Source organism: Manacus vitellinus, unplaced genomic scaffold (genome assembly GCF_001715985.3).
Source record: "Manacus vitellinus isolate BGI_N305 unplaced genomic scaffold, ASM171598v3 scaffold_5_pilon, whole genome shotgun sequence".
Taxonomy (NCBI): domain Eukaryota; kingdom Metazoa; phylum Chordata; class Aves; order Passeriformes; family Pipridae; genus Manacus; species Manacus vitellinus.
In genome coordinates this window covers 21,781,737-21,796,517 of record NW_021940682.1, presented here as the reverse complement: position 1 = coordinate 21,796,517, position 14,781 = coordinate 21,781,737, and the positions used below count along the sequence as shown (strand labels likewise).

At 48.2% G+C, this 14,781-nt stretch overlaps 1 protein-coding gene across 1 annotated transcript in view; it reads right to left on the bottom strand.

The window, feature by feature from the left end:
• Nucleotides 1–12,752, bottom strand: part of NTN4 (netrin 4) — a 42,286-nt gene extending 29,534 nt beyond the window's left edge. The window contains exons 1-2 of the mRNA XM_018080782.2: nt 12,666–12,752; nt 9,519–10,048 (exon numbers count right to left, since the gene is read on the bottom strand). Coding sequence (XP_017936271.1) covers nt 9,519–10,048; nt 12,666–12,690 — 555 coding nt within the window. The 5' untranslated portion in view covers nt 12,691–12,752. The remainder of the gene's footprint in view (nt 1–9,518; nt 10,049–12,665) is intronic.
• Nucleotides 12,753–14,781: the final 2,029 nt, after the last annotated feature.

Here is a 14,781-nt window from a genome sequence, read left to right as displayed (position 1 = left end):
AGAATTCTTTGCAGATGCTGTAAATTATTCACATGGTGTGGGAAGTTTATCAGCATAAGCTGGGCAGGTACTATCCACCAGTTCCTCTAATACATTTCTTTGTTTTCCTGCCTGTCAGACCAAGTGGACTTCAGGGAAGAAAAGCCTGTCTTTTTTTTGTGGAGTGGTCTGACCACTCCCATGGTGCACATTTCAGCATCACCTGAGTGAGAGGAAACAGCAACAGAAATTGGAAAATCTGCCTTGCTGCTGCGGAGACCATCAGAGACAAGATCGCAGTGAGCAGCGGAGCCTGTCTTCTAGGCCACAGTGTTAAGCACTCAACCAACATCCCCAAGAAATGATGACAGAAACTCACTGCAGCCCCTGAGCTCCTTGAGACGCTGGAGAAATGGCACTCCTGCAGCAACCTTAACAGAGTTGTTTCATGTAGTTTGATAAAAGACAGCATTTGGCCCATGCCTACGGCCCTTCTGCAGTCTCTTACAGCATGTAAACCAAGGCAAATAATCTCTTGTCTCACCATCCAAAAGTTATGCAATCTTACAAAGACTTCAGGAGGAAAATCCAGCTATTTCAAATAATTGGCCCTTGCAAATTAATTTATACCAAGGCAACTTTTATCTTTTGGGAAACTCAAGGCATTCTTCTGCCATTCTTAAAAGTGAAAAGCAGTATGGGAAGAGCTCCTACTCCTATGCAGCAGCTGGCCAGTGAGGGGCTGGAAAAAGCACAAAGGAAACTAGGTAAGAGCCTTGGGATTTTGCCAGGATCCTTGAAATCTCTGGTAATAATCAATCAGATGAGAGCCATCTTCTCAGCTTCTCTTCAGCATCCCACTACACAATTCCATCAGATGAAAATGAAACACTCCTAGGTCATTCCTGTCTTCACGCACATGATGACCACAAAAGTAATGTTCATATCAGAAAAAATCTCTTTGGTTAACAGTGCTTCTCTAATAATTGACAATTTATTCCACCACGGCTTTATTTTGCCTAATCACTACTTTCACTCAAACAGATAGGAACACTCAGTTTCTTGGCTCACAAAACCCTCCAGATGCATATCATTGGCTATACACTATCAAGGAAAACAATTACTGCTTTTTTCTCATCTTCAGAATCACCCTTTCCAAGGCTGCACTATCCTGCATAGGAAAATGAACCAGCACACTTCAGTGGATAATATGAAGTCCTTTGACCCATCAGCAAGAAAGATGGTATTTAAATACTCTTCCCTCCAGCAATTCCCCTCCTTTCCCTATCCCCACAAAGATTTATGTTCTGAGCCTTGGCCTGCTGGTAGTACCTGTTGTGCATATGGAAGACCAAGAAAACCTGGAGCTACCTCCAAAGAGCCAGACAAAGAACTGGACTTGCTTCTTTATTGGCAGGGCTGTAGGAAAAGCTGGCTCACTCCCCAGAGCTGCAAAATAACCCCTTTAAAAGCTTCTGAGCACAACACATCACTGCAAAAGCCTGGAAGGCAGCAGGTTAGTGTTTCAGTAACTGCAACGGTACTAAGGATCAAGGGGATTTCTTTCAGCCTAAGAGTAGCACAATTTCATGAATATTTTTCAGCCGCTCTTGTTTATAATGAAAAGGCTTTGTGTCTATAGGACTGGCTGTTTAAACCACCCAGTTACCATGAGCTACACTTAATTTTAGGAAAAAGAACACCTGTCTGAATTATATGTAAATACACACTGTCAAAAATGTCACAAGAAACAGCACCCCTCTTTCAACCTATAGCTATAGGTTTTGATCACTGGAATAAGGGATGCTGCAGACAGACTGGTGATAAAAGGCTCATAGCATATGTGTCTAGTAAGTTTGGTTTTGTACATTAACTTAATTTCTTCCTGGAAATGTTGCTCAGAAAGAATCTGAGGATTTCGCCACTCGTGCAGGATATCCAGTGTTAGACTGGATATCTCACACTGACACCCACTGTTGCACGGTGATTAATCTCAAATGAGCTTTTGAACCAAAACTTCTCAGACATGTCAATACATTGGTTTAGGTTACACACTTCCCATGTAACCAGTTGCATCCAGGAACCCTGAAGAGAAACATGGCAGCCCTACTTTCCAGCCAGAGAACTGGGAGCTGAATAAGTGAGCTAGTCTTCTCTTCATGCCAAAAATGAACTGTGAAATGAAGCCGTGGGGTGCAGTGTCTGAAGACACTGCACCGTTAAAATCCTGTGGCACTTTTCTCAAGGGAAGCAATAGTCCTGCTAACAAGGCCAGATGCCAATTTAGAGAATTAAATTCTGCCTACCCAAACTCCTCTTGTTTCATGTGGGTACAGTGCTCTTCACGTCCTACATAAGAAGTTTGGAAAGGGTCTCCTGGAGCCCCGGGACCCATTCCCTCCTGCTGTCGGCAGCCTACAATGTACCCCCTTTCATAGACTGGTCAAGTTCTCTCCAAAGAATAATTTGTTTTAGCCATAATTGGAGGTTGATCCAGAAGTAGTTAAAAACTCGCTATTCTAAATGGGGGACTGCTGATATGCACTGTTAAACACTGGCTATGCTCCATCCCAGAGGCAGCTGCATTTCAAGAGCTGGCCAAGCAGAGGGCCAACCTCCAAGTGCCAAAAGCACAGGGAAAGCCAGGAAAAAAAGGAGACAGTCCTATGGGCTAGCTGTAATGGGAGGAATCATGCAGAGGATCATGGGGCAGGTTGGAGAAGCACTTTGCTCTTCATATGCCCTGGTCCTCCAGAGATGCTGAGCATCCAGAGGGCCTTGTAACGGAACATGTCACTCCTCCTGGACAGCCTGCGGGAGAGGGGGAGGGATTTGTCACAACCCGGTCCACAGATCTGGCAGTATTGTGCCTGGTATGCCACATATGGAAAACTAAAAAGGCAGGTGCTGGTGCTCAGAAAACAACAGTTGTGTTGCTCAGCCTTGTCAGTGACTGAACTCTAAAGTATCTTCCATGGTAAAATTTGCCAGAGACCAAAGGTTCCTCTTCACATGTGTCCAGAATGGCCCCTGTCTCCTGTCCTCCAGGGCACAGGTGAAAACTAAGCTTGGGTTTCCCCTCTTCCTCTGAATTCACTTTTTGCTGCCCCATTATTTGAAAGGAGAAGCTCCTCTCCTCCACTGTTGGAAACTTGGGGTTTCCAAGCTAGTGGTAACCCCACACAGTGCTTGGGAAGACAGGAAGGAAAGCTTGAGGGCCAAGCCAAGATATGCACTTCACCCCAGCCATCAGCAAGGTGGGTGGTGGTGAGATGGTGTCCTGCTGGTGTGCTGCTCCTGCCATCACAGTCACCTCATGCTGAATGGCCAGCTGCCACAGCCTGGGACTTTGAGGCTCCTACATAATTTAATTGACTCCAGCCTAGCTTCATTTACTTCATCTCATTAACCACTCCCCTAGAAATCTTGTGCTTATGAAATAACGGTCTCCATATCTTGCTAGATTTACTGATATAATGCAAAGAGCTGGACTGGGTTTGGCCATCACTGCAATCACTCCTAGATGGACAGACTCTCCTTTGTATGTGACATTTCTGAACAATTCATGTTTTCCCAAAGACGGGATCATCAGGAAGACGCTGTTAAAGAGGTCTTTTTCCTACAAAGTGTACTTCAAGTGTAGAGATAGGATTTGAAAACATACTTCCCTAGCTATGTCCTTGCATATCCTGAGCACTGCTGAACACCAGGCAGGATCCCTCTTTCCTTCTTGTCAGTTTGGGCCTTTGTGCAGACATCAGTGGCACATGGCAATTAAAAAAGCTGCTCGCAGCCCTCTAATGGGTTGATATCTGTTTTGAGGTTATTCTTGCATATTTGCCCAGGTTCTTTGTGGAGTCCCAAGTCCTGCAAGTGACTGAACTCAAATCTCTTGCTATCCGCATGATCCTTGGAAGATCTCAGCGCAGTGAAAATGTAGCTTCAGTTAAGGACAACAATGATAAGCTTGAAAACTAAGATTATTCAGGCCTAAAAGACAAAAAAACAGGCAGAAATTTCTACAACCCAAAATCAGGACTTAAAATTCACTATCATTAACTCCTATTTGTGTTAGCGAGTGTTACAACTCCTCATTGTCAGGTCAGAGTTGTGAGTAGAAAGACACAATTTACTTCTGCTCTACACAGCAAGTTTCAGGTAGAACCAGTAGGACTGGTGTCCAAATCCTAAAGGAACAGAGACAGGCTGCATGCAGTAACAGTGCAAGGCAAAACATATGAAGGTTTTTCTGCTACAAAAGGCATGAGATCGATAAAATGCTTAGTAAGACACACATCCCACAGCAAAACAGTGGCATGTGATGTTTCACAAGTTAAAAACACGTTAGAATTTGTTGCTGGAATATAGTCAAGCTGCAAATACATCTCTCCTATTAATAGCAAACAGCAACAATAGCTGAGGTCTCCAAGTGATTTATTAGCAGTATTCTGAATAGATGAACACTAAAATAAGTTACTAATTTACTAAAATCTTGTCAAGGAGACTCTGCTTCAGTAAGCCCTTTTATTCTGGAGCTTGTCTAAATGGGGACACTCAGGCGAGCTAATCTGAATTGACCACAGATGGGAATGTAAAGTGAATGAGATAATTGCATTGCAGAGTGGACAGTCACTCTCACTCACAGTAAAAGAATTAACATCTGTTAAGGCCCCTTGTCGATGAGCCCTCAACAGTGATCTCTAGCCGAGGATAATTTTAAAATTAGAGTGTCAAAAAGGAAGTATTAATATGATCTGAACTATGGGAGGGAAGATAGCCTTTTTTATGCATACTAGTAAAATTAGTATTCCTGTCTGAGCATGAAGCTGAAAGAGTTTATTTCTGCGTCATGTTTACTTGGATCAGATTAGTTTGGCTGGTGAATCCCCTTCTGATTGCCCTTGCAACAATGTGGCTGAAGGGTTACACCCTAAAAAACAATGAAAATGTTCAGGATTAGTAGCATATTTGTGTGATTCAGGCTAAAACTTGACCTCAGCCTTTCTCTTAAAACACTGATGATATAAGGCCAGCATTTAGTGGTTTCTGCCTATGCTAAACAAGCTGCTGCTGTGAAACAATTAATTCACTAAATTAAGCATAGGGAAAGTCTGTAATGACCCCTTCATATGCAGCTGGTCTGAAATTATTCCTTGACAGGGAAGCAGTTTCTTGCCCCTTTCACAATGTTGCAAATCCAACCCCTCCAATAGGCAGATGCTTAAAGCTTGCTGGAAACCCAAGTTGATTGTAGCAAGGCTTCCTCCTTACCTCCTGCTTCTCCTTCACCCACACTAGAGGGGCCTCATAGTGGGGGACAGCCTGGCCCTAGATGTTGAACAGTGAGAGCTCCTGAAAGCAGTGCCAGCCACAGGTGGACTGCTGAACAGGATGCAGTAAATGTCTGGGGATGCCAGGGCAGGAGGTGGGCACCCACCATCTCCCTCCTTTCCTGTTCCCTACTAAGGAGGGGCTCAGTAGGTTTGTTTGGCTCCTCTATACTTGCAGAGAAATCACCGCTTTGCTGGTTGTTGAAACAGTGGTTCTTTGCATGAGGCCAGACTACAGCCAGGCTGCTCAAGCACGGGGATCAGCTCAGCAGACTCTCTGAGCACATCTGACCTGTGAACTCATGCTTATTTCCACCGAGAAAGCCATCTAGACCAAACCCAGGGCACTAGTACAGTGTTCTCAACATCAGTACATGCCACGCAGCCTTCAACCTCTTTCCTCCGCAGTTCTGTCCAGATCTGTCCTTTCCCTCCTAATCCCACCATTGGGCTGTTGATCCTCCATCTTTTGCCTGCTTCAGGGTAGAGTACTCAGATGCATCCAGATCAGATGAACCATGTCTGGTGGTTTTGCAGCATTAGGGACAGGCAGCAAAGAAGAGCAGAAACCTGTCAAGCCAGTAGACTTTCCAAGTGCCACACGTGGCATGTGACATAATTACTTCTTCTGGTTCCCACCACTGTGGTTCCACCTTCCAAACATATCGCTTTCCCAGTGCTCTCCACCACTCCAGTCCCACCACTGCAAAGGGAAGCCCAGACCTGCACTACTACAGAAGAAGGATGAAAGGCCTCTCCCAGAGCCATTTCAGCATTTCCGAGGTCTTGATCTTTGAAATGAACCTGGAAGCTTGGCAGCTTGCTTTCTGCACTATCATAAATCCTCTCAAGATCAACATCATGGCAAACTCTGATGAGGGAGGATTTTTGTCATACAAGTTGAAGCAGGCATCTAAGGAATGACTCATGATGATGAAGGCAGAATGCAAAACATCTGATCTTTCTTTGCAATAAAAACTTAGGCAGATACAGCTTTGACCCAAATTAAGACAGGTGATATACTGAAAAGAGGCCATAAGCCCCTGAGTAGTATGGGATTCTGCACACTGTTGCCTTGAATGGGGGCTTGCAGGCACTGTAATGATAGGCAGAAACACAGGCAGATCAGCACCACCTGCACTTTGCAGAGGGCTAGAACCAGAAACCACCAGCCCAACAAGCCACAAGTCTGTGCCATTTGGGGTGAGTCACCACCGCCTGAGGCCTCACTTGAGGCAAACTGCTCATCCAAGGGGCTGAGCAAGCCGTCAGCTGCATGCAGAGATCCCAGCCTCCTCCAAAATCCTGCAAGCCCTTACACTGTGCCCAGAAATGCACATGTGGCGTTGAAATGTTTGAAGTGTGAGAAAGTGGTGACGCAGTTTGGATCACGGGTTACAGTTGTTACATCGCAGTTAAAGAAAATCTAAAAAGTTAAAGAAATCCAGTAGCACTCACGGAATTTGTATCTGTCCTTTAAAGAAAACTGTGGTAAATGAGTTGCAATGAATAGTACTCTTCAGACCTGAACATTTGAGATGATTGCATATTTGAAACCACTGTTTCAAGTGAAAATTACTGTTTCCACATGTCTGAAATTAGGTACTACCAGAAGTGGGAGTAAAGCACAACATAACTCCAAAGGGAACACAAAACTAGGATGTTTCTTTAGGTGAGATACATGTTGCTATTGGCAGCTACAAGTAATTGCTGGAATGTAGCACACTGTAATAAATTAAATGTGATATTTGCTAAGCATACAGGCTTGCCATCTGCTCACCAGAGAGCTGCTGCTATTACTTCACAGGTAAAAAGTGGTGTTTAAGTGCAGAGAACTGAAGTGTGCCATACAAGCAAAATCTTCTAAGCTCCAACCCCTTGGATGCAACATTTGTTTAAAAACTGGACCAATTAAACGCTCTTGACTTTTATAGCTTCTTTGCAATAACACAGATTAAAGCAATGCCAAAAGAAGAGATTCCACAGGAGCAAACTTGGCACATAGCATGGTTTTGCAGCATGCTACTGCAGATGGATCAAACACTACCAAACTTTTCTTCTTGAGATGGGCATTGCTTTCTACACACAAGACCCTGATTCTACTGTCCCCACACATTGCACCAACCCACAGAGGAGCTGGCCTGAGGCTGGGATTTGCACAGGTTCTCTCCGGGTACAGCCCCCATCCTGGTGTGACCACAACGAAAACTGCAGGTGCTAGCTACGTGGGACCTAACACAAATGAGGCAAATACTGCCTTGTATGATGCCCTGGGTTTCTCATCCCTGAGTCACAATCCCTTCAAAAGATGACAAAGAAGTGTGTAAGTTATACACCCAAGACATGTCCCACTGGCTGGCCTAAGAGCTATGGATTACAGTCTCTTCCCTGCCTCACAGGCTGGCATAGCTTTATGATTCAGGGTGGTGTGACACAGAGGCTGGCACAAGTGCTGAGGGCCAGAAAAATTCCCCGTGGGGTACGTACATACTTTCTTTTGCAGGTCTCACTTTGTAGCTAGCCCTGATTTAGAACCACAGAATGGTTTGGATGGGAAGAGACCTTTACAGATCATCTAGTCCAACACCATTGCCATGGTCAGGTACATATTTCAGTAGATTGGGTTGCTCAAAGCCCCGTCCAAACTGACCTTGGACACTTCTAGTTATGGGGCATCCACAGCTTCTCTGGGCAACCTGTACCAGTGCCTCATGACCCTCATAACCAAAAAATGTCTTACGTCCAATCTAAATAAATTTCAGTTTGAAACTGTTGCCTCTTGTCCTGTCAGAACAGGCCATGGCTAAAGGTCTTTCTTCGCTTTTCTCATAAGCCCCTTTATATATCCACTCTGAAAGGAAGTTTAGGCAGCTTTTTTGGGAGCACAAGCAAAGGGTGGCAGCAGAAGAAAGAAAGACAGCACTTGCTCTCACCAGCCATCTATATAAAGTCTAATGAAATAATCATCTTGGGTCTGTCTGACAGGTCTGGAGATCCTTGTCTCTGAGCTGAGGAGAGCATGGAGCAGCTTCTCCTGAGCAAGACACTGTCTGCCTCCCAAGACACAGCTAAGAGATGCACTTTGGTAAAAAAACAGCTTTCAGTATTTCTGCAGAGTCGCTTCCTAGCCAGAGCATGGCTAGAGGTGACCCCAAATGATTGCAAAGGGGTCTGAATACATGATTTTTCTCAAAATGGTCTTCAAGCACCAGGTTTCCACCTCAAAACCAGTTCTCAGCAGAAACTGCAATTATATAAGTGACTCCCTGACTCACCAACCAGACTTTCTCCTTTCTTTTTGTTAGATCAGAAGGGAATTTTAAGTTTGATTAAACTTAAAGTTCAAGCAAGCAAGTTCATTAAATCAGGCCACTAGAGGGAGCAGCCTTTAAAATCTAGAGCTGGTCACCGGGGATGCGTCCACACAAGTGGGAACTCAGGAGGGCAGCCCCATGGCCGTGGTTCCCAGGGGAGGCTCTCCAGCACGGTGGGACAGGCTTAAGCACTAAAGGGAAGAGTATTATTGGTAGCACTTCAAAATGTATGCTACTATCTGCTGATTTTGATACTGAAAATCATCTTTTACATTATTTTTTTCTAAGCAAATGTGATGTTTTTCCTTTTTTCAAGTTCTTTTCATGTAAGTGCACACAGGGAAAAAAAAAGACAAGATATAAGTTCCTTAATTACCTGGCTAACCTGGTTTATGGGAACTATACTTCAGTGTGTGGTCAGTAGCTATTTTCACTGGTTACAAGCCTACTTCTCAGTGAAGGCAGTCACTATTAGAAATCAATCTGGTGACTTTTAATTTTAACGTAGTTGCATTTTGGTCAAAGTCAGACTGGTTTGCATCACCCCAAAACCACACAACTGCAAGATCTGGAGAAGGCCATCTAGAATGATGTTCCCTTCGGTGTTCCCAAGGAATCAGCAGCATATGCCTAGGTTGCAGTTGTGTGTGGGAGTTAACCAGGTGAAAGGAGAGGAATTTTTGCAAAAGACGGGGATTATGAGCTCAGTAAAGCAAGAGACAGGGCGGTGCCTATATCACCTAGGAAAGAATTGCGATAATTCACCTTGTGAAATACCTGCGATGACAAGGGATGCTGGTGTAACAAAATATGGAGCATAAACACCAGTGCAGAGATTGCAGATAGAAAGGAGGCTGGAGCAGGGGCTTTCTTGTACCAACACAGGCAGACTTACCTCTCCTCCAGTGCAGGGGAAGGGACTCGAATATCTGGAAGTGCAAATGGCTCCTCTCTGCCTCACATCATCCTCCAGCCCGAAGGTGGCTGAGCAGTTAGCAGCAAAGTATTTGTAAGGCTTCCACGTCTCACCAAAGTCCTGGGAGCGCTCCAGCACCATGGCAGCCGGCCTGGGCGACTTGAAGACCATAATCAAGTGAGTGAAGTAGAAGGTGGCTTCCAGGTCCAGCTGGATGGTCTCACTGGGGGCATCCTGGGCTGCCTGCCACCAGGTGCGGGGCAGGCGGAACGGGGAGTCAGCCATGGCGGCGGGGGGGTGTGCCAGCCCCGCGTGGGCTCGGCTGCACCGGCCGCAGGTGGGGCGCTTGCAGCGGCGCTCGGTGTCCTCGGTGTAGGTGCAGAAGGGCTCGGCGGCATCATGCCCGCAGGACGTCTCCGTGCGCAGCGCCCGCCCATGCGCCAGGTTGCCCATGCGGGGGTTGCAGGCCTTTTCACAGGGGCTGCTCGCTCCTGCCACACCGCCCAGACCTGCAAGAGAGCGAGGGGCTGAAGCTGGCTCCTGAGGTGGAAGCACCCCACCCTTTCAGAGCAGACATGCCTGCAGTACGCTTTTCAGGGACACTGCTCCTGCCAACACCATGTGATGCTGGTACCTGCTGAGCCCTGGTGGGACTGTGGGAGAGTGTGGCACTGCTGCTCAGCTTTCCCCTCCGTGGAGCTCAGTGTGTCTACGAAAGCAAAAAAAACCCAAACCCCCTCAGGTTTTCCCTGAACTTGGGAAAATCCCTACCATGAGATGCAGAGCAGGCAGCAGGCAGGAGAGATGCCTCCACCTTGCCCTCCTGCCCTAAGGGACCAGAGCAGGGCTGAGGCTTTGGGGACAATGATTGTGGCCATGCCACTCATGCCCTGAGGCCTCCAAGGGGATCCAGGTGATCCTGGGGAAGTGCAGAAAAGCACACGAAAGACAGACTGCTGCCAAGGCCGCATGCCACCACAAGGCCAGGAGATGGCCATGATGGCCACGGGGGATGGCACTGATGTGACCCAGCTCACCATGCAGCAGATCAGGTGTTGGGGTGCAAGATTAGATAGGACTATCTCCTGCCAGTAATGACCTCAAGCCTTCATGCTCTTTCCCACCACTCCATCCCTACCCCAAATCTCCCCACAGAATCAAACTGCTGCCGACGTCAGTGTTTAATTGAAGCACTGCCTAATTTTGGAAAGGCTGTCACTGATGTATGTAAAGGGGGGGAAAAAAGAACCTTTGGTTGAAATTATGCTGGCAATCTGCCTTGCAGCTGAGGCTCTGCGGTTTTTGTTCAAGTTTTTCTGGAAGCCTTGTTGATTTAAAAATCCACAGTTAAAGTGTCAAAGAAAAATAAAATCACCATGGGGTTTAATGTGAAACCACTGGCTATATAACCCTCCTGGTGCAGGAATGTTTGATTAGGGGCTCTCCACTTCTTTATTAATAGATACAAGTAGGTCGAGGTTGTATTTGATGAACTATAACTGTTTGACACAAAAAAAAAATCTCTGATGACTCTGATGTGTGCAGGCCAAAGCATCTGAGGTGCATAATGTCTTCTTTATCACCAGGCCAGTCATACATAGTCAGCTTTGTGCACCAATTAATGTCTTCTTGGCATTTTTGTTATGTCCAAAGGTCATTTCAGTTTAGCATCCAATAAGTCCTTTATCTGGGGTTAATTCAGCTTTTGTCTACAGTGTCATAGTTGCAATTAAGCTATATTACACACTAGCATTGCTAAGCCTTCCAAGACTGACAGCGTTCTCCACTTCTACTGCTCCTCAAGAAACACCCTGGATAAAAAACATATCTACCACCAAAGGTCTATACAGGTTTTCAATAGCGATTCTTCAGAACATACGTGGAATGCTCACTATGAACCCAGTAGAGAACACTTCTGAATCCAGTCTCTGTATTTCAGTGGGTAAGCAGTCCTAGGAAATTTTTAGTGAACAAGAAATGCTCAGTCAAGTTAGCTTCCTATGGTGTGCTGGTAAAGCTGTGTCTGAGGTGACCTATCGTAACTGTGCAGAACATATTTCCTCTAGAAAAGTAAACAAACAGAACTGTAAGGTTAATGTAACATCACTTACATCTCCCGAACATCCTTTTCAAAGTGTTGTATAAACATTAACTAACCTACGTAGCATTCCTGAGGGATAGGTAAGTAAGTGCTATTATCATATTATCAGTTAGGCTAGCCAGTAGTTGGCCTAATTTATATCTTTGGCTGCTTTCCTGGATTCTTTGGCTACGTGTAACACAGTGCAGTTAGCCGCTAAACAAACAGATGAACATTTACTGTGGTTCCCTCAGTTGTGGGATTGCAAAGAGACTTGGGAAGCGGCAGAAAAAGAGCAGGGTTCTCAGTTGGTACCGTGGGACAGGTAGAGATTATTGTTTTCTGCACACTGACTGCTGCCCCTGGGGATGCAGTGGAGGAGGACCTGGTCAATGGGACGTTTCCGTGACTGCTGTTCCTGGCAGGGCTGGTGTAGCTGTCCCCAGGGCAGGGACAAGGCTCTGCCTGAGCCCGGCCAGGAGGAGTTGGCTACCAAATCCCATGTGAGACTCTGGGAGCTGAGAGTATTTAACTGCTCCAAGCTCCGGCTGTGCTACAGCCCTGGTCATGCATGGTCACTGACTGCAGTTGTCCTTAGGCCAGGCATAGAAGGTCCCTTCCTCACCCAGGGTCAAATTTGGGGCAAGGGACCTTGGCTTCAGCAGGATTTGAGAAATGCTGCTGGCACATAGACGTGGGTCCCAGGGGATGAAAGGGAGGAAAGGAAACCCCCTTTGAAAGTGTGTTTGTTTTCACTTGAATTAGAAAAGAATTGCATGACCGATGCAGAGCACCGCATGTTATGAAAAGTGACAGCTTTCTAGTGTAACGCTGGCTGCCACAGGAACTCAGTAAAAGGATAAATCCAGAGCATTGAGAGTTCCATGCTGGAACCCTACTCTGCCACAGTGCTAGGAAAGGTGCTTTTCCCTACTTGCACTTAATGCATCTGCCCACTTAAATCATCCAATTCTATGTACTGTACATGCCATCGGACCGGGATCTTCACTAATGAGTAAGAGCATGCAGTGAATACCATGACTCACCTGTAAAACATCCATGGAAAATCATATGCTTCCTGCTTAAGCATTTTAGCAACACATGGCTTGTGATGTTTCGTTTATATCTTGTGCCTGATTAAATGTTTGTTTCCCATCTGGGTTTTTTCTTCTTTTTAAAGAAGGAAATTGGCACTCAGCTTGCAACCGGCCGAGGAAGCGTTATGCAAACTGTTTATGCCCGAGTGTCTGCTGCGGGGCGGCGGGACCCCGCTGCGGGCAGCTCTGAACGCGAAGTGTTTACGCTACGGGAAGAGGCTTTGAAAACCCTCCCCGCCCTGCCCGCCGCCCTCCGCACCCCGACGGCTCGGGGCACCGCCGCCCAAAGCGCCTGCGGAACCCGCAGCGCCTCGCCGCTGCCCACCCGCATCGCTTCCGCAGACGGGCCCCCTCCCGGGGCAATCCCCTGAACTCAGGGCTCGTCCGAGCCCACCGGCCTCGCCGCCCCGCGGAGGCTCTCGAGCAGGGGCGGCCCCGCACAGCGCGATGCGCCGCGGCCGGACCGCTCTTTGTCTGCGGCGCGGGATGCGGGGTGGGATGCGCATCCCGGCCCCTGCCTTTCCACACACACCCGCGCACGCGGCGCGCCGAGACGCACCGCAATGTGCGGACGCGGGCGCGGCACAGGCCTGTGCGCGCAACACCTGCGTATGTGCACGCGTGTGTGCGTGTGCACGGACACGGGCGAACACAGCCGTGCGCACGCCCGTGTCCACTCGCGCACACGGGCGCGCACAGCGCGCACACACATACGCACACACGGCCCGTATCTGCCTCGCACGCCCGCGGAGGACGGAGAACGCCGAGCGCGGCCGGTCGCGACCCACCTGCAGCGGCGGCGGCGCCCGCAGCAGCAGCAGCAGCAGCAGCAGCAGCAAGCGACGGCAGCGGCAGCCAACATCCCGCGCCCCATGGCCGAGCGCCCGCGGCCGCCCCGCCTGCGCGCCCCGCCGCCCGCGGCGCGACCGGCCCCGCGCGGCATCAGCGCCCGCGCGGCCCCGCCGCCCGCCGCGCAACGCGCACCGCCCCGCGCGCCCGCGGCCGCCCGCAGCGCCCGCGCCGCGCCCCGCCCCGCGCCGCTCTGCCCTCCCGCCCCCGCCGCCGGGGCCGCCCGCCGCGGGGCCTGTTGCCGGTGCGCGCAGGCAGGCGGTACTTGCAGCGGAGGGCCACCCCGCACACACCCACGCACACCCCGTTCCGCAGCCCCGAGGGCTCTGTCGCGGCAGCTTGAGGCGGGGCGGGCTGGTCCCCGGAGAGACAGAGATCGCGCCCGGGGAGGGGGTTGTCCTGCGCCAACGCCCGCAGGCGCTGGGCTCCGAGCCCGGGCGTGCTGTCGGGGCGGAGAGGCTGAAGTAAAACCGTGAAACGCAGCCTTCCTCCGTCCCGGCTCGGTTTTAAAGGAGCGACTTAAGTGACGGCAGCTAACCCCGGATCGCTCACAACTTTGAAGACATTTCTTGTTTTATTGGTTCTTTTCTGGTAACTCACCGATGGAGCCATGCCACCATAAGAGGTTTTCCCTTCTTTCCTGGGAGCTGGAAATCTGTGGCTTAGTTCACACATTTTAGGGCCAAAAAGCCCCATGTGGTCCAATGGGTTCAATAGCACTGGTCATCATACCACGCAGCAGTTTTAAGCACTGAAAATAGGAAAGGATGCAACTACATCATCTTTTTGCCTCCATACCATTTTTAGGTCTCAGCAGAGGGCCATTAGGGTGGAGCTCTTCTGAGTAGTCACATTTTTTACTTACCTAAAATCTAACCTGGGAGGTGTCTTGCAAGCGCTGCAAAATGTTGCTTATGTCTTTCTCTGCACTTTGAACTTGGACAACTTAAGAACAATTCTGTTTTAAAGAGCAGCATGACAGTGTCTTAAGACTACCATGCTGCCTTCTCTAATGCATTTCAAAAGTGCTGCTGTGGTTATATCATCACCAAAATGCTCCCTGAAAGGTAATTAGTCCATAATCTACTGATAGCAGTCAAACATCTGACTCACACAGCGGTGTTATCTCTATGTTTTTACCTTAAAAGGTACAGGTAGGCTGATCGTTGTCATCTTTCTAATTTTTCAGTGCTGAGTTACATACCACAGAGAAGCA